Source organism: Centruroides vittatus, unplaced genomic scaffold (assembly GCF_030686945.1).
Source record: "Centruroides vittatus isolate TY-2023 unplaced genomic scaffold, ASM3068694v2 contig_436, whole genome shotgun sequence".
Classification (NCBI taxonomy): domain Eukaryota; kingdom Metazoa; phylum Arthropoda; class Arachnida; order Scorpiones; family Buthidae; genus Centruroides; species Centruroides vittatus.
Window position 1 is genome coordinate 2,124,081 of NW_027122237.1, and position 26,635 is coordinate 2,150,715.

A 26,635-nucleotide genomic window follows, 5' to 3' on the forward strand; every position below is an offset into this window, starting at 1 on the left:
AGCATCCCTTAACAAGTTACACCCAATATACAGCAAGGCACAGATCCGAGATCCGAGAACAGAAACAAAAGGATCCTTTTTGCATAGAAATTAGACGGTGCTTAACAAACAAACAATTCTAAATTAAACTAATCCAATTAACAAACTTCGATTGTAACTTAAGATGTGCAAAACTGAAACACGTCGAATCGATAAGCGACTCGATGTATCTGGCTCATTATAAATCTACAGTAAGAAGACACAACAAATATATTATCTTTTATTATGCAAAATTCAAAATGATTTTTACAGAATAACCGCACGCGATTCAAATATAATTTCTAATTATTATTTCTCAGTGGCATAGCATGGGTGTCAGCTGCCTGGAGCGGAGGAAAATTTCGCCATCCCCTTATTTAGGTATAAGTAATGAAAAATTCTGTGCTCATTTCAATCAGTCCAAATCATAGGTGTGTTAAAAATATGAAATGAAATGATTCAAATTTTTACAAGATGATGATATTGTGAAATTTTGCCACCCCCACTACGCTATGCCACTGGTTATAATGTAGACAAGGAATTCATGAAGTCAGACAACAGCTTCGTTAGTCGCTTCTTCTTAATATTGTCAGTTGGACGCTTGCTGCGAGGCTTAAGCGTCCCGTAGATGTTTAGTTGCTGGATGGTTGTCCTCTAGCGGTGAAGTCAGACAACAGCTTGTAGGTGTGTATTGATGGGAGCGGCGGTGACGCCCACTAGTAGCGGAACGTTTTGATGTACTCTTTAAAGAAAATAGTCAGGGCTTCCTGACAGGTGGAGAGAGGATTGAGGTTAAGATGGAGATCTTGGGGTTATGTGACGTGGTGAGAGGATAGTCATTTAGAATTTTTTGCCGGATATTGTTGAAATTGGGGCAGTAGTCGAGACGATGCGAAGAAGTGTCGATCTGGTCGGGGCAAGTACTACATTTGTCCGTCTTTTTAATTTTCTGGGAGAAGAGAAAGTGATTCGTAAGCAGCAAGTTGGTCCAGGCGTGGTTGACGAGGACATTCATGTGGTGATTGGTGATGGAGGGAATGCTGGTATGTGAAGAGTCCTTCAGCTAGGGGTAATTGGAGTGGTTATGTAGTGTAGTGGTTCCAGTCCTCTTCCATGTTCTGTTGGTGATTATAGCGCAAGACAATGGAGAAGTCTTCAGGTGTGATGTAGTTGGAGTTGACAGAGGTAGACGGGTAACTTTTGGCGAGGGCATCAACTTTTTCATTGATTTCGATGCCTAGATGAGCTGGAGTCCAAACAAGATGCAAGTGTTTGCCATGGCAGTAGTGGATGTGGAGACGTTCGTGAATGCTTCGAATGATGGTAGAGGAGTTGACATTATAATTAATCAAGGCGGAGAGGACAGATTTGGAGTCTGTGCAGATGACGGCATTGTCGCAAGAGGTGGTGGCATAAGAGATTGCCTGCAGGATGGCATAACCCTCGGCCGCGAAGATGGAGGAGTCAGGGTGGAGGGTATAGTGGGCTGTGATGTTGTGAGTATCGTCGATATAGGCAGCAGAAACTCTGTGAAGTGTTTTGGAGCCATCGGTGACAATGAAAGTGAGAGAAGGATGATGATCGCGCCAGAACTTGAAGAAGAGACGGATACTGTTGTTAGGATTATTTGTGCACTGGAAGTCGTAGTCGTCGAGAGAGATATGGTGATCAATGTGAAGGCGGGTGTTGGGAGAGAGAATATTGTCGGGCGAGATGGTGATGTAGCGGATGTCGCTTCTTCACGCATGTGTAGAAGCGTCATCTAGTGGTCGGAAAATATGACAAGCATTAAAATGGTAATTTTGAAAGGTAAATGTTATCGCTAACTAGATACACAACAAATATAAAAAATCTTTATAGACTAATAAGTTAAAAAAAGTTTTTTTAACTTATTATTCTATAACATGGAGCAGCAGTGATCAATATTGATGGCTTTAGGATCCATTCTCTCCTCCGTCTTCCGATCATTAGTATGAAATTTCGATCTCTAAATGAAGAAGTGCACAGAGATTCCAGATTGAGATGAGGTCGCTCAAATTCATCGTCATCGATGAAATGTCAATGCTTTACATGATTGAGGGAGATAAACCCCGAAAAGATGGGCCGTTTGGTGGATTCTTTATCTATTTGGTGATTTTCGTCAGCTTCCTCCTGTTAAAGATACTCCTCTCTACTCAAGTTTTTTACAATGTAATGTCCCAACAAGGTAGGGACCTTGTTGGGACATTACATTACATTTGCATTTAATTCTTTTGAGAAGTTCATTGAACTCAGTAATTCTCATAGACAAAATAGCGCAGATAGTTGCTTCACAGATGTCTTACAACATCTAGCTTCGGGTGATTTCTCTGATACAGATCTGAACATTCTGACGACAAGAAATCGAGCCTATTTATCCAGAGATGAACTCGATCAGTTCCAAACGGCAGTAGAGCTATATCCAACAAACGAGCAAGTTAAAGCAACGAAAACTACTTGCAGTCAACTGGATGCCCTCTTGCCAGTGGCGTAGTGTAGTGGGGGCGGCCCACCCCGGGCGGCATTTTTTCACAATAAATAATAATAATATTTTGTAAAAATTTGAACCATTTCATTTCATACTTTTGTCACATCTACGATTCGGACCGATTGAAATGAGCACGGAATTTTTCATTACTTATTCTGTGACGAAACTAGGGAATCCCCTTTCTTTAAATGAATGTATAATAATCGACATTTTGCTCATTGTAGCGACTGACAACACCGTCTGTACTGACTTGTAGGGATTCCCCGTATTTTATTTAAGGAAAGCGAAATTTTCCTCCGCCCCAGGCGGCTGACACCCACGCTATGCCACTGCCTCTTGCTTATATAGCATACGAAAACATTCCAGATATTGCCCCGCCTTCATCCAAAGATGACTAAGCTCTTGGTCTCTCCAAGTATTTGAATTTCTCAGTTAATGCCAGAATCATGCCGAGAGTCAACTTATGGGTGCAAGGAGGTCTCGTCAATGGTTCACTAGGAATTATACGCTACGTTATATATGTTCCTAATGCTCATCCTCTAGCTCTTTCTCTGTTTATTTTAGTGGAATTCGATAGCTATCGGGAACCTTTCATCTATGGTAATCTGTTTCCAATAATCTCCATAATACGCTCTTCGAACGATGGCAGTATATTGCGATCTCGTAGACAGTTTCCCTTACCTTAGCATACTCGATGACTATACATAAATCTCATGGATTAACTCAAAAATCAAAATAGATACAGGGAAAAAAGAGACAGCTATCGGTCTCATCATTACATTGAGTCGAGTGAAAAAAACAACTGACTCAGTATTTTTAGAGTTAGAATAAAAATCGCTACGAGTCAATCTGTGGGTGCGTTACTTCTGAGTTAATTTTACTGTCAGCACGCTCAGTCTATGTACTTTCGTCCGAGCGCTACGCTTATTGGTGTATACTTTAGAGCTATGTGACCGCACGTTTAGCGAAATTGGTAAGCTCGAAGTGCTAGCTAGTTCGTAAGGCGACCAACAGTCCTCCTTTTGTAAGTTCTGTCCTCCGTCGACACCCGACTGTGAAAAAATAAGTCGCGAAATAAACCCTGATAACGCGCTTTAACATTAAGTCATGGACAGTTTGACCGACTCAACAACCCATGACTAAAAAAAAAAGCAAGGTCAACGCATTCACGTTAGTCAATATAAACCTATGTGAAGATATCGCTTATTCGATATAGCGTTCAAGTTTGCTCAAGTGCGGGCATATTACAATTTAATAATCCGATACTGTTTTATAAAACAGTTAAGAAGGGTGACACCCACGGCATGACTTGGGGTGACACCACGATATCCGCCCCGGGTGTCACCCCTGCTAGCTACGTCACTGCGCATGCAGTAGAGATTATTATAGTGTATTATTATTGCAATGAAGAAAATGTTTCTTTTATTTACAATACTTTTTCCTTCAATTTATGTGTCCTCCTTTTCATTATAAAAAAGTTGGTCACCTTATAGTTCGTTGTGGAGCTTTGTGCTACTTCAATATGGCTGCTCCCATGAAGCAGCCATACAAAGTAATGAAAAAGAAATTATTTTTGGAAAAATAAGTGGCAGAAAGTATTTTTATTGGTAAGTTTCAATTATTTGTTGTATAAAATGTTTACAATGATCTTTTTTTATTGTGTAAGGTTCAGTAGCTTTAGATGACATTTTTCATAAACAGATGTGAAAAAAATTCGACTCATTGTTTATGATTAAAAGTGAAGTTTACCTTATACGTATTTGGAATCTTCAGAAATGTTATGTTCAGAGCATTAAATAAATCGTATAGAAATGAACAGCATTAATAATAATCCAAAACTACATAAGTTCGTATAAAGGAGACATTCAAAAGATTCTCTTGTAAGTCTAAGTGCTGTTTAAAATCGGTTGGATTAGAAAAAGGTACAGTCTCTTCAATAAAAGTTTCTATCTTTTTTATTTGACCTTACTGTTTTTTTCTTTCATTTTATCTACAATTATATCCACAATAAGATCATCCTCGTCTGATTCAGAATCAAGTAGTACTATCTGTAACGCAACATTTAAAATAGCAGCTTTGACATTATTATTTGCAGGAAACCTCCATATTTCTTGTTAGCGTTCGCGTTTACTTTCGAACTGGACATGTAAGCAAGATACACATGCCAATGACGTCACTTCCGGTGTTCAGAAGTAGCACTATTGGCTCAAAAGTAAACGCACCCTGTAAGTCCAAGGCCCATAGTGATAGACAGAATTTCGCGAGACGTTGGCATAGCAATTAATTAATGGCTTATTCCGACCTTATATTTGTACCTTTAAATGATCCAATAAAAATCAAATATATTGTTGAGAACGAATGATTCTTTGCTTCTTTTTTCTCTCATAATCTAGAAAATAAAGGTGCGAGCAGCTTCGTTCCGACTACACGCTGATACACGGTTACTTAACTAGTTTAGTTAATTTTCGAAAATTATGATGATCTGGGAGAGAAAACGTGCTTTTTCCCTCCACTTGCGCTTAAAAGCGCCCTCTTCCCGCTCGCAGCGCAATTTTCGATTTTCATTTAAAATATTTGTATTTTAAAATTAATAAAATTATTTATTTTTTAAACAATGAAATAAAGCTATTGTTACAACGATTGCAGTTTTGAAGAAACCTGGTCTAATAAGTTAGCCAATGATATGGCGAGAAAGAATATATTTTCTTTTTTTCTTTTTTCCTTTTTCTTGTTAATATGGAGACTCTAGCCTGTTGGCTTTTTCTCCGAAGCGCGAAAGAATATATTATCCAACGGCATCACTTATATACTTACATTAAACCAGACTGTGGAGTCGTAATCGGAGTCGTGGAGTTTTGGTGTTTTAGTCCGAGTCGTCAAAATCCCTGCGCCCCTACTCCTTTTAACTTTCCCAACTTATGTATATAAAAAACGGAAAAGTATTTGAATCGTGTCACATTTGACCCTCCGAGTTTTTTGCAAATCTATTCGCTTGTGCCAGTAAATATAGGTGGCGTATGAGTCGACCAAAATGGCTGCCACAAAGGGTATAGCGTGCTTGACAACGTACGAGAGTTACTTGTGTGTTGTCTTTTTAATAACTTTTCTCTCTGTAGTCAAAACGTTTTATTCGCATTTGTATCCGACATTAATCCTAGTTGATTTCGTAGTTGTTTAAATCACGATGATTATTACACTTTGTGACATTTTAGAATATGTGGCCGATCGATAAAGATGTCTTACAGAAGGAGAGGAAATACTAAAACTGATAACTTCACATCTATCCAGCTCTTTCTCAGCAAACAATTCACTTCAGTTTTACCACAGCTAATTTTGCCGAGCTTAAAATTCTTTTATACAAATGTTTTTACTCTATCTAATATAGGCCATCGTCAGGTTTAATATTATAAATGTTCCAAAATGGAACGTACCGTTTTTGAATATTTTACATATTTAAAATTCAAAAAAATAATTTAACTTTAAAATAAATTGAAAGAAGTGTGTATATTAAATAAATAAATAAACAAATAAAACACAGAAAACAAAGCTAAGTTGAAAGAAATGATTTAAGAGTTTTTAAATGCCATTCTTTTTTCTATTATATATTTCCATGCTGTTAGAAGCGCATTAGCATCCATAGCATTTAGGCAACGGTTTTTCATTTTACTTTTATAAATTTCCACCTTTGACTGAAAGAACGATTGTAAAATGGGAAGAGGCTAAAGTCATTTAAACGGTGCATTCTCCATCCGTTGCGTTGGAGATGGAAAAAGTGGAAATTTATAAAACTAAAATGAAAAACCGTTGCCTAAATGCTATGGGTGCTAATGCGCTTCCAACAGCGTGGAAATATATAATAGAAAAAAGAATGGCACTTAAAAACCCTTAAATCATTTCTTTCTACTTAGCTTTGTTTTCTATGTTTTATTTGTTTATTTATTTATTTAATATACACACTTCTTTCAATTTATTTTAAAGTTAAATTATTTTTTGAATTTTAAATATGTAAAATATTCGAAAACGGTACGTTCCATTTTAGAACATTTATAATATTAAACCTGACGATGGCCTATATTAGATAGGGTGAACACTTTCTATTCTAACAAACTACTTTATACCCATAGCAGCCGCCATTATATAGTTCGCGCTAATACCGCTAGGTGTCAGATCTATCGTTGGCACAAGCGAATACGTTTGGAGATCTCTCGAATTCAAAACATGTCAAATAGAGAGAAAAATTCGCGCAAGCGCGCATGTTGGCGTCTAATTTGTTTAATTTCTTTATTCTGATAAATACACAAAAAATATAAATACGACTTTTTTTACGAAGGTAAACCTTACTTCCGTCCTTTTTTCGCTGTTTGCACCATCAGCAATCCATAAAAATTCACAAAGTTAAAGCATATACTAGCTCAGCCTAATTAGTTAAATTCACAAAATGACACCTTCTACTTATAGCTGAGATAATTTTTATTGAGAAAAACAAACGTTTTCGGCTTACTCAATAAGCCATCCTCAGGTTATAACTTTCGAAAAAAAGGAACATTGTCGTTCCATTAATAGAATACAATTGTTTGAAAAAATTCAAAACATTGGCAACGGACAAAAAGGAAGAACTTGGTAATATAAATAAATAAATATACAAGAATAAATAAAAACAAAAAAGAAAGAACATGGTAATAAAAATAAATATACAATAAAACCGTTATAGTGGGAATAAGAAGTAAAAGATGAAAAATAAAAAATAATAATGATTCCACTGGTGTTACTTTTAAAAAGAATGGCAGAATTATCGAGGAATAATGCCAAAATAAGCTAAGACAAGCCTACGAGTTCTTGATATATTTCTTAACTACGAATTTCCAAGCTGTTGGTAGGCTGTCGGCGTCCCTCGCATTTATGCATGCCTCTTCCAACTTGCTTTTATAGATTTCAATTTTTTCTGCGGTACTCGCTAACGTTGGAGATCTCAAGGGTTTTACAATATCCGCTTCCTCCCATTTAATTACCGAGCCTTGGGTCTGCGCGTAATGCGAAAGTACTGTTGCGTTGGATCCTTTCCTGACGTCGTACTTGTGTTCTTTAAGTCTTTTCCCTAAACTTCTTGTTGTGACTCCTATGTAATTTTTTTCGATACCTAGTTCAGCGTTCTCGTACGGGACTTTGTATACTCCTGCTCTATCTTCCTTCCTAAAGCGATCTTTATCATTCCTTAAGATTGTATATAGGTTCGGAGCTCTTTTTAGAACCATTCTGGTCTCCTTGCGGTTTGCAATTTACCGGGAACGTATTTTACCGGGCGATTTTACCGGGAACGTATTTTGAACCTCTTGTTGTGCCCATCTTATACTTTTTAACTAATCCTGCTATTGTGCCTTTCTTATATCCTAGGGATTTGGCCACTTGCGTGATTCTGTCTATTTCCTTATTTCTATTGATAACGTTGTCACAATGGGTATAGGCCCTTCTGATAAGAGCTCGGAATGCTGCCAGCTTGTAATGGTACGGGTCATTAGAATGCGATGGAATATAAAGTGGGCTGTGTGTTGGTTTTACGTACACGCTGGTGGAAAAATGCCCTTCTTTGAACACAATATTAATGTCTAGAAAATGGATAGCGAGGGAACTCTTTTGTTCCATTTTCAATTTTAGGCCGTCATTGTTGTTGTTTACTGTTTCTACGAATTTGTTATGAATCCTGCTTTAGTTTCAACGGCCAAGCGTACAGGCAAAAACGGGGAGTACCAATGGGAAGTCCGATCTCAGGAATATTGTGCGAGCTGGTCATTAGAAAAATGGAGAAAAAAGTCCTGTATGATTTTAAAAAGGATGTATTATATTTCAAGAGATACGTGGATGATGTTCTTATTGTATGGAGGAACAATAGTATGATAGGCAAATTCGTAGAAAGAGTAAACAACAACAATGACGGCCTAAAATTGAAAATGGAACAAAAGAGTTCCCTCGCTATCCATTTTCTAGACATTAATATTGTGTTCAAAGAAGGGCATTTTTCCACCAGCGTGTACGTAAAACCAACACACAGCCCACTTTATATTCCATCGCATTCTAATGACCCGTACCATTACAAGCTGGCAGCATTCCGAGCTCTTATCAGAAGGGCCTATACCCATTGTGACAACGTTATCAATAGAAATAAGGAAATAGACAGAATCACGCAAGTGGCCGAATCCCTAGGATATAAGAAAGGCACAATAGCAGGATTAGTTAAAAAGTATAAGATGGGCACAACAAGAGGTTCAAAATACGTTCCCGGTAAAATCGCCCGGTACAAATACGTTCCCGGTAAATTGCAAACCGCAAGGAGACCAGAATGGTTCTAAAAAGAGCTCCGAACCTATATACAATCTTAAGGAATGATAAAGATCGCTTTAGGAAGGAAGATAGAGCAGGAGTATACAAAATCCCGTACGAGAACGCTGAACTAGGTATCGAAAAAGATTACATAGGAGTCACAACAAGAAGTTTAGGGAAAAGACTTAAAGAGCACAAGTACGACGTCAGGAAAGGATCCAACGCAACAGTACTTTCGCATTACGCGCAGACCCAAGGCTCGGTAATTAAATGGGAGGAAGCGGATATTGTAAAACCCTTGAGATCTCCAACGTTAGCGAGTACCGCAGAAAAAATTGAAATCTATAAAAGCAAGTTGGAAGAGGCATGCATAAATGCGAGGGACGCCGACAGCCTACCAACAGCTTGGAAATTCGTAGTTAAGAAATATATCAAGAACTCGTAGGCTTGTCTTAGCTTATTTTGGCATTATTCCTCGATAATTCTGCCATTCTTTTTAAAAGTAACACCAGTGGAATCATTTATTATTTTTTATTTTTCATCTTTTACTTCTTATTCCCACTATAACGGTTTTATTGTATATTTATTTTTATTACCATGTTCTTTCTTTTTTGTTTTTATTTATTTTTGTATATTTATTTATTTATATTACCAAGTTCTTCCTTTTTGTCCGTTGCCAATGTTTTGAATTTTTTCAAACAATTGTATTCTATTAATGGAACGACAATGTTCCTTTTTTTCGAAAGTTATAACCTGAGGATGGCTTATTGAGTAAGCCGAAAACGTTTGTTTTTCTCAATAAAAATTATCTCAGCTATAAGTAGAAGGTGTCATTTTGTGAATTTCACAAAGTTAGTAAAACATACAAACAAGTTATGTTTAAAGTTTATTCTACGCTAAAGTTTATTACGCTTTTATGCCAGAACACAAACTATAAAAATTCTGGCCGAATAGGAAACACCACTGCCACTAACAGTGCTAATTTTATTAATTTTTTCCTCTTATATATCTATCCCTTTCTACCTTCCATGTTTTCTCCGCTTACTCTGCTATAATATAAAAAATTTAAATTAATACACTTGTATTCCGAATTTAAATAAAGAACGTGTGATCTAAATACTAGGCTTATATATCGGTCTACTACACCTACCTGTTATTTGAAATATTGCACCTATAGCCATCCATAAATGTTGTTTAAATAATGTCTTTATACGTGACACTGATGTGGCGAACAGATTCGATAAACTCCTCTATTTCATTTATTTTTCGTTTTTTCGAGACCGTCACAATTATAGGGTTGACCCTCATTGCCGCCATGGTTAGAATAAAATCCACCTGTCTACTTTGACGTCACAAAAAAGACTTCTCTTTATTGGAGGAATTTTGGCGTAAGCATTTTATGGCGTAAAAAGTAGAGACACTCTCTACTCTTTATTCAGTTATGTTTCAGCCAAAATTTCAAAAAAATTTTTACGATTTCTGTTTTATGCTAGATTTTACGCCGAATTTTACGCATGTATGTTCCTGGCCTTAGCATGTCTAGATTATAGTTAATAAGTATTAAAACTTTAACAGGAAAAAGAATATTTAAAAAAAATTACTTCTACAGACACTTTCAATTTTTACTTAGAAATAGGGTACGTTCGTTAAGTCAAACGAGTTAAACGAGAATGACGTCATCGTTATTCTTGTTTCGTTAGACTTTTCGAACGATTCGTTATAACTAAATGGCTGTTTCTAAAATCGAAGATACGAATGTTGCTAGTGCAGCCTTATCCAAAATATTTTTCTTAGGTTGCTTCGGACGGACAGTTATTTCAATCATTTCACCTTTTAATTCACAATTTAAACACTCGAGTAGATCTAGAAACATCGATATCGTCGGGCGCCATTTTCTTAACGAAGTAAACTAACTCTTTCCTTCGTGAGCTTCGTTAGAGTTTCGTTCGATACGTCATCACCGCGGAGCATGCGCACTGAGCGAGACTATTACTTTTCGAACGATTCGTTACTAACGCGTTTAACTCGTTCGACTTAACGAACCTACCCATAGATAAATTCATTTATTATAAAGGAGAGAAAAAAAATTTATTCGAAAAACACAAATATTTGTTTTATTTGGGTCTCTAACTAATAAAAAACGACGAAACACCATTTTTGCATTTTTATTTGACTAATATATTTATAAATAATATGTAGCCCAAAAAGTAGCCAATGCGCCAAATGATATTTTTTAAGCCAAACTAGAAAAATAGGTAGCCAAATTTGGCGCAAAGTAGCCAAATCTTGCAACGCTGGAAGAAATACTAAATAAAGCTGGAGTTGGAACGCAAAGATTTATAGACCCAAATGCAAGCACATAAGATAAAGAAGTGAGGAAGGTTGGAAAATTAAGGATCAATATTTGCATAACAGAAGGTCTATTTAACCTTTCTCACTACTTTTTCTCTTTTGGCCTTTCTCTCCATTCCCCGAATTTGGGTCTATAATCCTTTGAGACACAACTCCAGCTTTATTTAGTATTCCTTCCTCGTTCACACATTTTCAAGTATTTGAAAACATTTCCTTTCCGCTCAAAAATAAAATATGTATAAAGGTTTACGGCTTTGTGAAACTTCTTTTTGAGTTTATGCCGTTGAAATGAATAAATAAAAATTAAATTAAAAAAGTTGTCAGTTTTGTTTACACGTTCATTGGGCCGCATTGGAACTTGCCTTGGGCAGCGGGTTGGACACCCCTGCTTTTGAGGATACTGCCTCTGCAATAAAAAATGTAAAATCAGGTAGAGCGTCCTCTGGTGTTCTTACCACTGTTATATTATTACATTTAGGTAAAACACAAAATAGTAAAAAAAACATAGCCGGCCGTTCTTTATTCTGTTCTGAAATATTAAAACAATAGAGTAAATAACGCTTTAAGATTAACGGTACGGGAATAAAGGTCCGTTTACAATGAAAATTAAGCATAAACGTAAAACCTTGTATCTATGTTATTTAGTGCAACCATTCACAATAAGTTACATAAGTGTAACCTAAACTTAATCATAAGATATTAACATAAATAAACCTTGCAGTTTGCAAATTTTAAAAGTTTACGAATTTTAAGTTTTTGTGTTTTTACGTTACTTAAAACAAGAAACAATCGTAGTGGTTATGGAATTCCCACTGATAAATTTTTCTCTGGTTCAACAGATAAATCCCTCATCATCTTTTGTTTGCACTTTTAAAGTGCACTATCGCCCCCCAATAATTTGGCTGCCACGTGCACACGCACGCACTGCACACCTATCAGAACAGGCTCTGTCGACGATACACTTGTTATATCTAAAATATGCACAATTGAATAATTGTACGATTGAGGAACATTCTGACGCTGGACCTAGGTCCTAGGTACGAGAAAGCTGGCGGAGACTGCTTTCTTGTACCTAGTACTCATATGTACGGCATGATATACGATCTTGTAACATAAGTTTCTAGAGAATAAAGAATAGAGATCTCAAGAAAGTGAATTATTTCAAGTACAGGCATTTCTTATATGTATGGGGTTAAATAACGGATATGTTCCTGGGTGTGCGAGAAATTTGATGTTTGCGATATAACAGATTCTCGGAACGACGGATGATTTCCAGCGGCCCAAGCGATCCAATAAAACGAGAATTTACTTTAATTTCTTGCCAACGTTACTAGACAAATGTATTCGGAAAGCGGTATCTTTCTTAAACGCTTTTCGGCCACTCCGGTGTACAATGGAGTTCGATGGCTGATGAAAACAAGAAAACTTTTATTCATAACATTTTTGTCTCGAGATATTTTATTTCTTAAACTTCAAAATGTGTAATTTTAGAATTAGAAAATATTCTACACCACCGAACTAAAAAACTCATTCGATTCCATCTGTTCTTTTTCTTCTCTTTTTGTCCTGTGGGCACTAAAAGAGCTTTTTATAGTAAACTCATTGCGGGTTCGGCCTGGCCCACAATGGGGAGGCCGGGTGGTGAGGGATGGGGCTCGACATATCCGGTCGAATTATTCCCGAAAAAATCCTGGGTATTTTTTGATACGTCCGGATTCGATTCCGGGTCCTCCAGAGCGGTAGCCTGCCATTCAACCGCTCGGCCATCCGGCCTATTCAATTTCATCAAGAAAAACATCTCTGAATCAATTAAAAAAAATAAACTAAAAATTATTTTCGTACAGATTTTAGTAAAATATAAAAAAATAAATAATTTTGGCAGTTATTTATGTATATACTTTTACACGCAAATTTCAATATTATTTTTTCGAAGACAGACGACATTGTAATTTTGTAATACAATATTTTGTGATGGCGCTTCGAGTCGTTGGGTAGGCCATCCGTCATCCGATCCGATGCATTCATTCATTTCTACATAAATTAGATAGAAAAAATGGAAAGGTGTTCAGTCGGGGAGAAACGAAAAGGAAGTGCATTAGACATGAATGAGAAAAAAACAAAACGCGTGATTCGTGTATGGTGCGATGGTTGGTACGTATCAATTTTATTTTATTTTTTATAGTCGTCATGTGAATTTCTACTGAATTATTTATTGTGGGAGTTGTATGTTTTCTTAACACTAGCCATTTTATTTTTTTTTGGTTTGTTTATTTGTTACGAAAAGTAAATCGAGATCAATATTAAAAAATAAAATAAGATAAAATAGGGAAATTGATTTATTATTTAAAAGTTAACAATTTAAACGTGTGATCGGGTGATGGCGTCATTAGAAATTGATATTTTATGATTCGATCGGAAATTTACACATTTGACCTTGAAGTAATAGCGTCAATTCGAAGCAAAAATTTGATTTAAATTAACATGTAATATATTTTTTTTATAGGCATACGATTTTCCTTTTAGTTGTTTTTTTTTCTTTTTTAATTGGAAATGAAAATAAAATTACAGAATCTTTAATTTTGTGCTTTTGTAAATTGAAAATCAAACAAATATATTTGTATATTTCATTTGTATGCTTCATTTATGGAAGATTACATGTGCATTTTCTGTTTTCTTCTTCCTTTTATTTATTTTCTTGATAATAAATAAATGGATCAAATTTAAATTTCTGGGATGTTATAAACTTTTTTTTTTTTTTTTTTTTGGACACTTTACACACATTTCCCAATAATATTTAAAGTTAAAAAGTCTATTATTATCAGAAACTTTGTCGGAATCTAATGCAGAGGTGTGGCCAAGAGGAGGGAGGTGCAGATAAGAGTGTCTCTTTAGATGCTAAATGAGAGAGAGTGCTATGAAGTCTTTTAAGAGAAATTTTTTTCTTTTTAACTATTTATGAAAAGTTAAATGTCATGGTAATGTTAGTATTGAGGTTAAAATCTATTGGTCTGTTCATCATAAATATATTCTGTTATAACATGTTATACAGGAGTCTACTGTAATTCTATGTGCTCCCATAAAATGCGAATTCATACAACGCGACGAAAAAATTGCGACTAGTGCTCGTACAGTGCGACAAACAGTCCCGTATAACAGGTAAGATAGATTTAACATTTTCACATAGTTTCTGATTTTTTGTTTAGAAAAGCAAATGTATACACTTACCTGTTGTTTATATACCAGTATGAATAGTGAAGCTGATAATTTAAAGAAGTAGCAGTTTTTAAAAAATAATAATACATACTCATTTAAAGATATAAGAAGAAAATAATTTTATTCGACTTAAAATAAAATTATGCACTTCACTATTTAACATTTATTCACTATTGGAAGTACCAAAAAATAAAGTTCCAACGATGCCGTTTTGTTAATGTTGGTTGTACAGTACAGATTTATTGACAACTGTTACAATTTACAGATTCCTGAATTTGCATAAATTGATCTGTCCCGTATAATGCGATTTTCCTACAACGTGGAATGTATCCCCCGCGTTATACGGGAGTCTACTGTATACATGTTATTCTATAAATGCTGGAAATGTAGAATGTTTCTGACCTTGTTTTTGGCAATTAAATATACTTCTCACCTGATTTTAAATACATTTTCATATCTTGCAAGCATCTTTTATAAATAGAATAAACTTTAAACATAACTTGTTTGTATGTATACAACATACTCAGAACACATTGTAAATTTGCAACAGTGTTTATTAAATACTAACGTTTTTGGTCGTATTTAACAACCTTCTTTGGGGAAAAACCAGCAAAAAATCGAACACTTAAAACATTTGCAGTAACAAACCAGCGTTTGGAACATTTTTAAAAGATATTCTAGAGAGAATTACGTAATTTCCTCTGGAATATCTTTTAAAAACATTCCAAACGCTGGTTCGTTACTGCAAATGTTTTAAGTGTTTGATTTTTTGCTGTTTTTTCCCCAAAGAAGGTTGTTAAATACGACCGAAAACGTTAGTATTTAATAAACACTGCTGCAGATTTACAAGGTGTTCTGAGTATGTTGTTATTGATAAGTTATGCAGTCTATGATGAGTTCTTGTTTGTATGTTTTACTAACTTTGAATCAATAAGGTATGCATTTGAAGGTCATTTATTTAATTGTTTAAATTATTGTTATTAATGAAAAATTTCCTGTGAAAATTAAAGAATTTTTATCTTCACTTGCAAATAAATGGTTCTTACATATATAATTAATAACAATATACAAACAGTAGTAATATCAAAGTTGATAACACTGAACTAGTTATGTTTATTCATTGAACTTGATAAAAATAATTTTCTCTACATAAATATTATTAATAATAATAAAAATATCATAACCCAACATATAAGTTATGCATGAGATACCAAAATTTAATTAAAGTGACATGCTAATAACTTCTAAATATTAAATATTTATATTTTGTAAAGATTTTTTGGAATATTTTCTCACTGAAAGGAAATTAATAGTAACTTTAACCTATTGATTTATATAATTTTAATAAATTGGCATAGTTCATCAGTTTAAAATAGGTTTAAATTGTAAAATCACTGTTTCTGGTATCTGCATTATTTTAATATAGTTATAAGTATTTTGTAGAGTTAATCACATTTAATTAAATTATTGAAAAAACATTAAATTGTTACATATTTTACAATGTAATAAAACACATTTAAAATATGTCAATAATTATGAATTTATTTTGAATTTCATATGTAAAACTTACAATATATAAATTTTATAATTTATTATATATTATATTAAAAAAACAATTTTACAATTTGTTAGTTTTACATTTTATATATAAAATAACAGAAAATTACACTTCATTTCTATAATTTAGTACCTTGAAATTCTTTATAGAATAATTAAAGTTTATTAAATTTTAAACTACAAGAAACCCCCTGCTAACTCAATAAAAGGGGATGAAAGTTGTCTGAGTTTATGAAATTTCAAGTTAGGGTTTTTCTCTAATATGGAAAGAAGGTGGATATACAGTACAGTCATTTATTACTACAAGCCCTATAAATAAGCTTTATACAGGTTTAGTAAATTACACTGCTGAATTTACTATTATAGGAAATAACTCAAAAAAATTTCATGACAGTACAGGCATACAGCAATTTATAATCGTCAGTAACCGATTACAGAATATAATGCTGTTATCACAAAGGCTTTCAAATTTTAAAAACACTCTTTAATTAGTTTCATTATAATTACAATTACTTTTAATTATAATTTTTCTATTATTAAGAAACTTTGTTACTGTTACAGTACAATTTTTCAAAAAAGTTTGTCCAAGTTATGTGAAGTCCATGTTGGAAGTTACCTAAACAGTGTTGTTCAAATATATTGCTACATAAGCATATAAATCTCAAAGCTTAACTATTTAGTCATACAATAATAATTGTTTGACAGTTTTATATTTTCAAATTATCATAGAGTAGTTCTTATGAATTGACATATATATACAGTGGAACCGTGCTTAATGGGCATAATTTGTTCCAGAACCTTACTTGTAATGCAAAACATTCATTAAGCGAAACAATTTTTTCCCGTAGAAATTAATGTAAAATATGATAATGCGTTTCGTATCGAAAAAATATTCAAATACCATATTTACTTGTGTATAAGATGAGGTTTTTCTTCGTTTTGTTGCTTTTAAAGAGATGATCCGAAAATAGCTGGTCACTTAGCAATAATTATAAATGTAGTTATTTCATATTTATTAAACTGGTATTTTTAATGAATATTTGTACGTTCTGAATCATTAAAAATAAACTTTTTCCTGTCGTGCATTATAATCTGTTGGTTTTGCTACATGGGTATCTGGTGCATGGAAAAGCAATCTTCAAGAGCTGATTGCAATCATTCAGGAAATACTGCATTTTTAAATTCACTCAACAAATCGGGGGATGATGCTTTGTGGATTAAGAGTGAAAAAGAGGAGAATTGTAATGAAGCTTTGGAGGGCTAGTTCGAGTAGACAAATGGTGATAGAGTGAAGAAAACATAGTTATTTGCCTTAATACATGAATTTGATGATAATTTATTTGTGATTAAACAAAATAAAATTAGAATTGTATAAATCTAATTTTCTTTATTTTGATCTTTGAAGTTGCACCTCGTCCTGTGTGTGAGATTGTCTTATACGTGAATAAATACCTTATTTTACGTATAATGTTTATTCAAAGAAAATTATACAAAATATACATTGTTAAGGAACGTGAATCATCATCATTTCTTCTAGCACAGAATGAACCAATCTGGAATGTGAATTCGATTTGCAGAAAGCAAAAAAAAATCACAGATAATATCATGATGGAACATGCGCACAATCCGGGACTTCCCCTCTCCTCGTCACTCATTATGCAAAACTTTGCTCGTTAAGTGAGTCATTTTTTAAAAATTTGATTTGCTCATTATGCAAAACACTCGTTATGTGAGGTGCTCATTAAGTGAGGTTCCACTGTATATATCAGAGATGGGCAAGCAAGAGTTCAGTGGGAGCCAAAATGTAGGTTTTGCAAAATGCATGGGAGCCACAGTTCTATACTGTTGTGGCAGATAGTATGGTAAGGCAGGGAAGGATAGCGTGTCTCCCATCTGGATTGAGAACTTGTTTTAAAAGAATAGATTTGAAATGTCAATTTAATTTATTGCATCAACTTCGAAATAAATTACTAAATATTACATATATATAATTACATATTTTCACAAAATTGTGGAAATAAAATTGTAAAAATAATAATAAAAAGCAGAAATTAACACTTTCAGTAAGAGCCGCATTTGCCCATGTCTGGTATATATATTATTGGATCATTCAATATATAAGGCAAATTAGAGATAATGTTAGTATTTTTAATTAGCAATGCTTTTTTTATATAGTGAACAATGGTTCTCAAAACATTGTCCTGAAAGCACTATTTGTATTGCAAAGTTACACATAATACTCTAATAAATATGGATTATTCTATTATAAGGTTAATGCCATTATAATCAAAATTTTGTCTTAATATATTTTTGTACAAAGTTAAAAGAATAACAACTCTCAACTGTTGTTATTTAATTTAAAATTAAAAAGTATTTTTCTTTTTTATAAAATAATTGTTAAGATTTTAAATTTCATCATAAATTACTTCACAAAATATTTTGAGAACCATTATTTAAGTCTCCATTTGAAAGACATTCAAACTAATAGAATTTTTAATGTAGTTCTTTCACACAAACTTTATTTGAAGTTATAATACTAAAGTGTAGGCATTAATTTTGGTAAAAATTTATATTTTATTACTTTACTTAGTGTAATTGAAATTTAATATAAAATAATGAATCTGAAATGATTTCATGCATAGATTTTTTTTAATTTAAAATTTTTCTGAAAAATAAATTTAGTAGAAAGTCAGTCCATAAGTTACCTTTTAAATTAAAATAATTCATGAATAGGTTTAATTAAAGAAAAATTTTCAGTTATTAGTAATGATAAACTCAGGTGTATAAACTAAGTCTTTCTGACAGAAAGAATCATTTTTATTTTTTTGAAAGGTAAATGAGAATTTGCATTTACTCAGGCATATAACATTTCACAATAGATCATAGAATATTTATTTTTCTCTTTGTTTATCATAACAACCCACAGAATAATGGAATGTATTGTAAACTTAAACTGTATGATAAAATGCTTGAAACCAACATATTCTACTTAAATCAAAACAGGCTGTAGTGACATACTTGCATGAATATTTAATGTATTGTACACACATTAACGAATGATCTAAGTAGAATATTTTGAGTCTATTCCCTTCTCTGGGTTTTGTCTGTTTATCAGGATTTGTGAATAAACAGAACTTCAAGTTTTCTGGAAAGGAGAAATCCTTCAGCATTTCAAAAACCACTACACTCTGAAAAAGTTATGGTATGGTCAGGGTCGAATCATCGCATAGACAAATGTCTAGGGTCCGGTCAAACTGTCTATTTAGGAAGGATTTGTAAATAAGATAGTTTACTTTTCTGAATTTTTAAATAAAGTTTATTCATAGTTCAAAAAAAGTAAGTATGTAAATATCTTGGCTTTTATTCAAATTATCTTTTTCATAAAAATAACTTTCACTCAAACCTACTAACTGGAGTACCTTTTAGTGAAAGTTACTTTTATATTCATCATGGTGTAGTAAGAAGTAGTTAAGAAAGTTAAATTATCTTTTTTCATTATTCAATTTACCTTTCATAGGTAAAATATTATATTATTTAAATGTTAACCAAAATGATTAAATTAAACAATTAATATTTTAAGGTAATATTGTTATTGTATAACAACTTTTGTTTGGAATTTATTTTATTAAATGTCTATTTTTTTAAATTTATAAACAAACTGTTAAGACTTTTTTCTAGAAAAACTAAAATTTATTGTTGTATATTAAATATTTTTTATTAATAAAAATTTAAGATTTGTTTTAGTTTTTCACATTATTTAGTTTTGTTTCATTTATCTATATATATAAAACTACTTGTCCTGACTGACTGACTTCATCATTCCCCAGAGCACACTGCTGAACTTAAGGAGGTGAAATTTGGTACACAGTTAGGGTATGTCATGGAAATGCACACTAAGAAGGGATTTTTCGAAATTCCCCCACGTGGAGAGAGCATTAAGTCTTAACCGGAAGAATGGCTTCTACTGTACTATTTCAGATGCAATTTTTTTTTTTTTTTTTTTTTTTATGGTAATAACTTAATTTCCAAACTACAATATTTACGTATTACAATTTTTTAACCAAATGTTCGAACCGTTTAAATTTGAACTTGTTATTACATATTTGTTCAATTATAGTGTGGCCTTTTGCCCTTGGGTAGGATTATCTTTTCCACAAAAATAAGTAGAACAAAAGACGGTGTCGGGCCCTGGGACCAAACGGACAGAGAAAGAGTCACTTTTGGTGAAAACCTTGAAGAAGCAGGGAGGGTAAAAGCGTCCTCTAGATCTCGAGAAAGACAATCCGAGACTGAGAGGTGTCGAAGAAGTTAGAAAGAAAAAGTAGACTATGGACAGAAAACCTTGAGGACAAACGACGAAGTCAGGAATAGACGAAAGGTCTACAATAAGAAGAGGGTCACGAATAAAGGAGAGTTTCAAAGTGGTGTCCTTTCCAAGAGCACGTCATTACGAAAAACCCCGGGTATTTCTATTCCTTTCCAATCCCTTTTGCTTTTTTTTCCATTTTCCTTAATTGTAAGAAAGTTATTAGTGTAAGCTGATATGACCTGTGTTTGATTATTGTACGTGTGAGAATTTTATGTATTTATCAGGTAACCAAAAAAGTTCTGTTGTTTTTTGTTGAAAGAAAACAAACATAAAAATGTATAGGAAATAACACAATTTATTCATTAAAATAACCACTCTCACATTTAATAACCTTTTCCCAATGGGAAACAAGCTTATAAATTCCATTTTTATAAAAGTCACGATCTTTAGAGTTGAAAAACTTCTTTAAGGCCGCGACTCCACTAGCCGTAAAACCCGTCGCCGTAAAAGCTTTTAATCACGTGGCCTATTTGTGTTTGTGCTCGGATTGCGGTGGAGGTCCGGCTAGCGAAGCTTTTTACGTTGACAGTACTATTACGGTGTATATGTGATATATCGATATAAAGACAATGATTAGATTCTACGAGTTTTCTCTGTACTATAATTACAAATGTAGTGAAAGTAATATCTTTACTTTCATATATTGACTTTTATTATTATATTATTAAGATAATATACAGCACTTATAAGCTTAGCTTTTTTATTATACAGTCAAACCTGTTTTTATGCGGGGGATAGGGACCGCATTAAAAAAAACGCATTAAAAAAAATCTCACGAAACTTCACGAATGGCTGTAAATAATAGTTTTCGCAACACAATTAAAAAAATAATTTTTTTATGCGGTCAACAGGGACCGCATAAAAAAAGTCTCACATAGAAAATAACTCAAAACCGTACGAAATAGAATTTATTGACAACAGATGTCAGCACTTGACTGCATCGTCTGGTCTATCGTCTGTTTTACATATTTTTGTCCAGGTGGTGTTTTGTTGACTTAAAAAGTAAATTATTTCATTTTTCGCATATTCATGCAATAATATTACTATAATAAGTGCATTTATGCTATAATAAGTTTATTTAGCTATAATAAGTCAACGTAAGACATGACGAATCGCACGAGACTAGTCGCCAACTATACCGCACAAATTAAAAATTCGCATTAAAAAAATCGCACAAATAAAAATCGCACATAAAAGGAGCGCATAAAAACAGGTTTGACTGTATATTCTTCTAAATTGAAGGATTTTCCTCTGGCCGTTCATATCGCGTGTTTTAGGCATCCATTATTATAATCGGGATACCTCTTGTCGTAGATACACGAATACATTCGGATGTCTTCGATCAATCTTTCCAGATCTTCTAGAGTAGCCACAAGAGAACATACACAAAAGCTCGTTTTCCGCCATTTTCGCACCGTGTCACAATGACCTAGATTTCACTGACTTCTGATTGGTGGATGGTACCGGTTTACAGTCGTATTTGCTTCGAAAGTTGAACACTGCTCAACTCGCTTCTACGTTGGTTTTAACGACCTGCTCAGGCGTAAAATATCATGGTCACGTGATTAAAAGCTTTTACGGCGAGGGATTTTACGGCCCTTTTACGGCTAGTGGAGTCGTGGCCTAACTCCGTTTCCATAGCCTCTCTATTTCTGAACTGTCAATTTCGCAGATGATTATCTAGGCTTAAAAATAGATGATAGTGGGTACGTTTGTTAAGTCAAACGAGTTAAACGAGAATGACGTCATCGTTATTCTGTTTTGTTAGACTTTTCGAACGATTCGTTATAACTAAATGGCTGTTTCTAAAATCAAAGATACGAATGTTGCTAAAGCAGCCTTATCCAAAATATTTTTCTTGGGGTTGCTTCGGACGGAGAGTTATTTCAATCATTTCACCTTTTAATTCACAATTTAAACACTCGAGTAGATCTAGAAACATTGATATCGTCGGGCGCCATTTTCTTAACGAAGTAAACTAACTCTTTCCTTCGTGAGCTTCGTTAGAGTTTCGTTCGATACGTCATCACCGCGGAGCATGTGCACTGAGTGAGACTACTACTTTTCGAATGATTCATTACTAACGCGTTTAACTCGTTCGACTTAATGAACGTACCCAGTCAGAAAGGCTAATGTCAGGGGAATAAGGAGGGTGCAAAAGAGGTTCCCATCCAAGAGTCTGAATTGTGTCAGAGGTCACACACATGACTTGAGGCCTATTATTGTGTACGAAAAGAATGCTTTTACGGTTCACTAAAGCTGGCTGTTTTTTCAAAAGTGATTGGTGAACTCTACAGAGTTTGTCACTGTAGACGTTAGCAGTAATAGTCTGGCCAGATGGTATAAGTTCATAGTGAACAATTCCATTTGCAGTCCACCATATGCACAATATTGGCAGGTGTCAATTGATGAGGTATCCATTTGCTGAGCTTGTAAACTTTCCCATGACTGTGCAAATGTAAATGGACAGGACAGTTTCATCATTTATGGAGAATCTTTGTGCTAACATCTGACAAGTTTGAGCAGAATCTTCTTCGATTGCAGCCTGTAATTCATCATCATTAATGACATATGGCTGCCCTTCTCTTGGCACATCTTTAAGCAACTCATCGCTGGAAGAAAATTTTCTAAACACCTTTGGGTGGTGCGAGTGCTGACAGAACCTTGTCCGAAAGCCTGGCATATTTTTTTCGAGCCGTTTGCACAGCATTTGTTCCAAGTTTAAACTCATACAACATACAAGCATGAATTGTAGAGTTTGGAGTACTCATCTTCAGGTCAATTTTTATAATATTAAGAGATAACCTTTCCACTTCTCTTTATATAAGATGAGTCAGCATTAAATCTTGATTAACATATTGCTGGAATTTTAGTGCCATCTATTGTGTATTGCGTGTAACATTGTTTAAACTTTGTAGTTTCACAAAAAACGACAGAACTTTTTTGGTTACCTGATATAGATTGTTATAAATTAAATAATTACTATGGTGTCTGAAATAACGTTGGCCACGATTTTACTTTGTTATTTAAAAAAAAATTATTATTGTGATAGTAGCGAAAACACCAGAAGATGTCTTACCATTTTTGCATGTTTGTTATGGAGGCAGTTGGCTAAAAGGGAAGGTCGTCTCTGTAATTTTTGTAATTTCTGATGGACTACTGATGGTGTGCAATGACAAAGGTTTTATCCTTGTGAATGTTCTGTATTTTTACATTTTAATATTTATTTAAATTTAGGGCGTTTCAGATAACGTCATTTATGTTTTGAAAAAAAATTAAACTCAGATTTATCGTATTTCAGAATTCCATAATATTTGAAATTTGAATTTAGGTGCATTAGCAGTCCATAGTTTGAAACCAACAAAAATCAGTAATTTTAGCAAATTAGTAACAACTAATAATTGAGAACCTTAGTGAAGTACTGAGGGAGGGTTATTTCTATCAAATTGCAAAATCTGAGTGGGCGAAGCTGCCGGTAACAGCTAGTTGTTTTATATTTTTTGTGCGCTCTATTTCTTGTGGGAGAGAGAGGGGACCCGGTAAGAAGAAAATGTCTAGGATCCCAAAATGGGTTAATCTGGCTTTGAGTATGGTGTGGGATTATTGGTCACAATTTTCAGATCTTACTTCTTTGTGGATGAGGAAAGGTTGAGAAAAACTATTAATGCACAATGCTGGTTGTGTATGCTGCAACATTACATTCTTCCACAATTAGATATTATTACATCCAGACAGCAACAGTATGATTCCAGCAACATGGGGCAACAGTGCATATAACAAAAAATTGCATACAGTAGGCAAAGGAGGCATTTCCTGGTCATTTCAATAAAATTTTATTACATATTAAATTTGTAAACTTATTTATAGACCACACAGTGTTTCTGAGAAATAATAACTTGATATAAGTTGTGTTAATTTTAATCTAGATTATGCTTGAAAGAATTTTGTTTTGATATAATTATGACATAAATTGTTTTTGATATAAAATTTTACACACACTATTGATAACTGATTTGTAATTGTAAATATTTTCTATTGAATTTTTTTAGACTTAAAGCCAACTAATTTTTACAATTAAATATTTTTATTTGACTTCAAAATTAATAATATACTGATTTTTATTAATATATGTCAGGCATGGGCAAATGCGGGTCTTTTTGAGTTACATGCGGCTCTTGCTGAAAGTGTTAATTTCTGTTTATTATTATTATTTTTACAATTTTATTTTTATAATTTTGTGAAAATATGTTTATTAAAAAAATTCAATATTTGTTTTATATTATATTTATATTATATAATAAAATCGCACGCCTTACCATACTATCTGCTATGATTGTACAGAACTGTGGTTCCCATGTATGTTGCAAAACCTACATTTCGGCTCCCACTGAACTCTTGCTTGCCCACCCCTGATATATGTAGTCAATAACTAAATAAAATTATTATTATAATCAGGTGAGTTTATTTTTCTAAATTAACTTAACTTCTGATAAATTTTGTAATTTAATTTATTAGTAAAATTATTTTTAATTATTATCTTTTCCTTCTAGTTACGATATGGTTCATTTTGGTCATGCTAATCAACTACGACAGGTAATGATTAAGCTAATTTAAAATTGCTCTGTAAAATATGTTCTGTTCAATAAAAATTATTTTTCAAAATTTCATTAATATTTACTTCTCATTACTTAAGTAGGAAGACAATGAGGTAGTTTGATGAAGTTAAATTTATGAAAAACACATTCAATAAAATATTTCAAATGTTTCCAATTTTTTCAAAATGTCTTAACAAGAATTGAATATTAGAATATTGCTAATAATAATATAATAATTTTTCTATAATTATATTATTAGCAATATTCTAATGATTTTTCTATAATTAATTTCAGAAAAATTGGCAGAAATACTAATGAGAAATTTGGAATGCAAAATATTTAAGATTACCATCACTCTTAATATTCCAGTCTTACGTCTGCATTATGTTGATGATAGCCTCATTGCATGGAAGTGAGGATTGTACAGATTAAATTCTTTTTGCTGGACCAACAGAAGAATGTAATCTGTTTGTACACACATTAAATAATATATACTCTACTTAAATTTGTCATTGAGTATGAAACTGTGCAGCACACTATCTCATCTTTAGATTTACACATTATCTGTAGGGATCATAATTTAAGGTTTGGGATACATCAGAAATTTTATGCTCCACCAACTATAATTTCCAGTGATTCATTCCAGTGATTTATTCACAGGTATAAAAAACATGACTGTTAGCATATTAATTCACACAGCTTATTTTCTAACACCTTCAGCTGACTTATTAGTAAAAGAAGTAGATACTATCCAATAGGATATAATCACAGCTGGATATCATAATAGAAAATTTAATTACATATATTATAAGTACATCATTGTTTGTTACCATGCACTATCATTTATACTATAGTTTGCAAAATGAAAGAGTAGACACAAGTCAGCCTTAGCTGGAAGGATCTATGTCAGATGAAAGGATGGAAGAAGACATGTAGAAGTTGATATATGGATCACAGTAATAAAATTTGACAGTAACAAAAAATTCATCCAACAAAACCTTAATTACTCCAGTTAACTGAGTTCATAGATCATCAAATGTTTTTGACCTATTCTGGGTCTTACACCAACGTGTGAAATGGAACATGCAAATCGAATCTGATTCGATTTGCATGTTCCATTTGCATGGATTTGCATGGATTCGATTTGCCTGGATTCAATTTGCATGTTCCATTTCACACGTTGGTGTACCCAGAATAAATCTAAAACGTTTCATGATCTATGAACTTAGTTAACTGGAGTAATTTAAGGTTTTGTTGGATGAATTATATATTCCTCCAGTATTGGATTGGTTGTTTGTTTGGATAAGTAACAAAAAACTTCAAATTTGTAAAAAAAATTTTTGTCATAAATAATTTTATTGTTTTCAGATAGTATAAAACTTTTTAAAATTGTAAAAAACCAAACGGCTGAAACAGATATGATCCATGTGTTAACTCTCGCAAGTCTCCTTCCATTCCTTTCATCTGACAGACTCTTCCAACTCAGGCTGATATGTGTCTACTCTTTCACTATGTACTCACATCCTTCCTACAGTAAGCTCCAAAAATATATAGGTGCAATATCAAGACAAATAAAAACACTTATATGGCAACATGAAATTAATATTAATAAAGGTCATACCCACACAGAACTTGCAAAATATGTTTTAGAAGATGAATGTACTCCACTTTGGGAGAAAGTCATACTGTTAAAATGTGTCTCCAACCCAA

The 26,635-nt window shown here is 33.2% G+C and overlaps 2 protein-coding genes across 2 annotated transcripts in view; one reads left to right on the plus strand and one right to left on the minus strand.

The window, feature by feature from the left end:
• The window catches only part of mah (mahogany), a 353,681-nt gene that overhangs the window by 286,449 nt on the left and 40,597 nt on the right, over nt 1–26,635 (minus strand). The window lies entirely within an intron of this gene.
• The window catches only part of Pect (phosphoethanolamine cytidylyltransferase), a 125,058-nt gene continuing 111,575 nt past the window's right edge, over nt 13,153–26,635 (plus strand). Inside the window, exons 1-2 of the mRNA XM_067272359.1 lie at nt 13,153–13,342; nt 24,881–24,923. Of these exons, the coding sequence (XP_067128460.1) occupies nt 13,245–13,342; nt 24,881–24,923 (141 nt within the window). The 5' untranslated portion in view covers nt 13,153–13,244. The remainder of the gene's footprint in view (nt 13,343–24,880; nt 24,924–26,635) is intronic.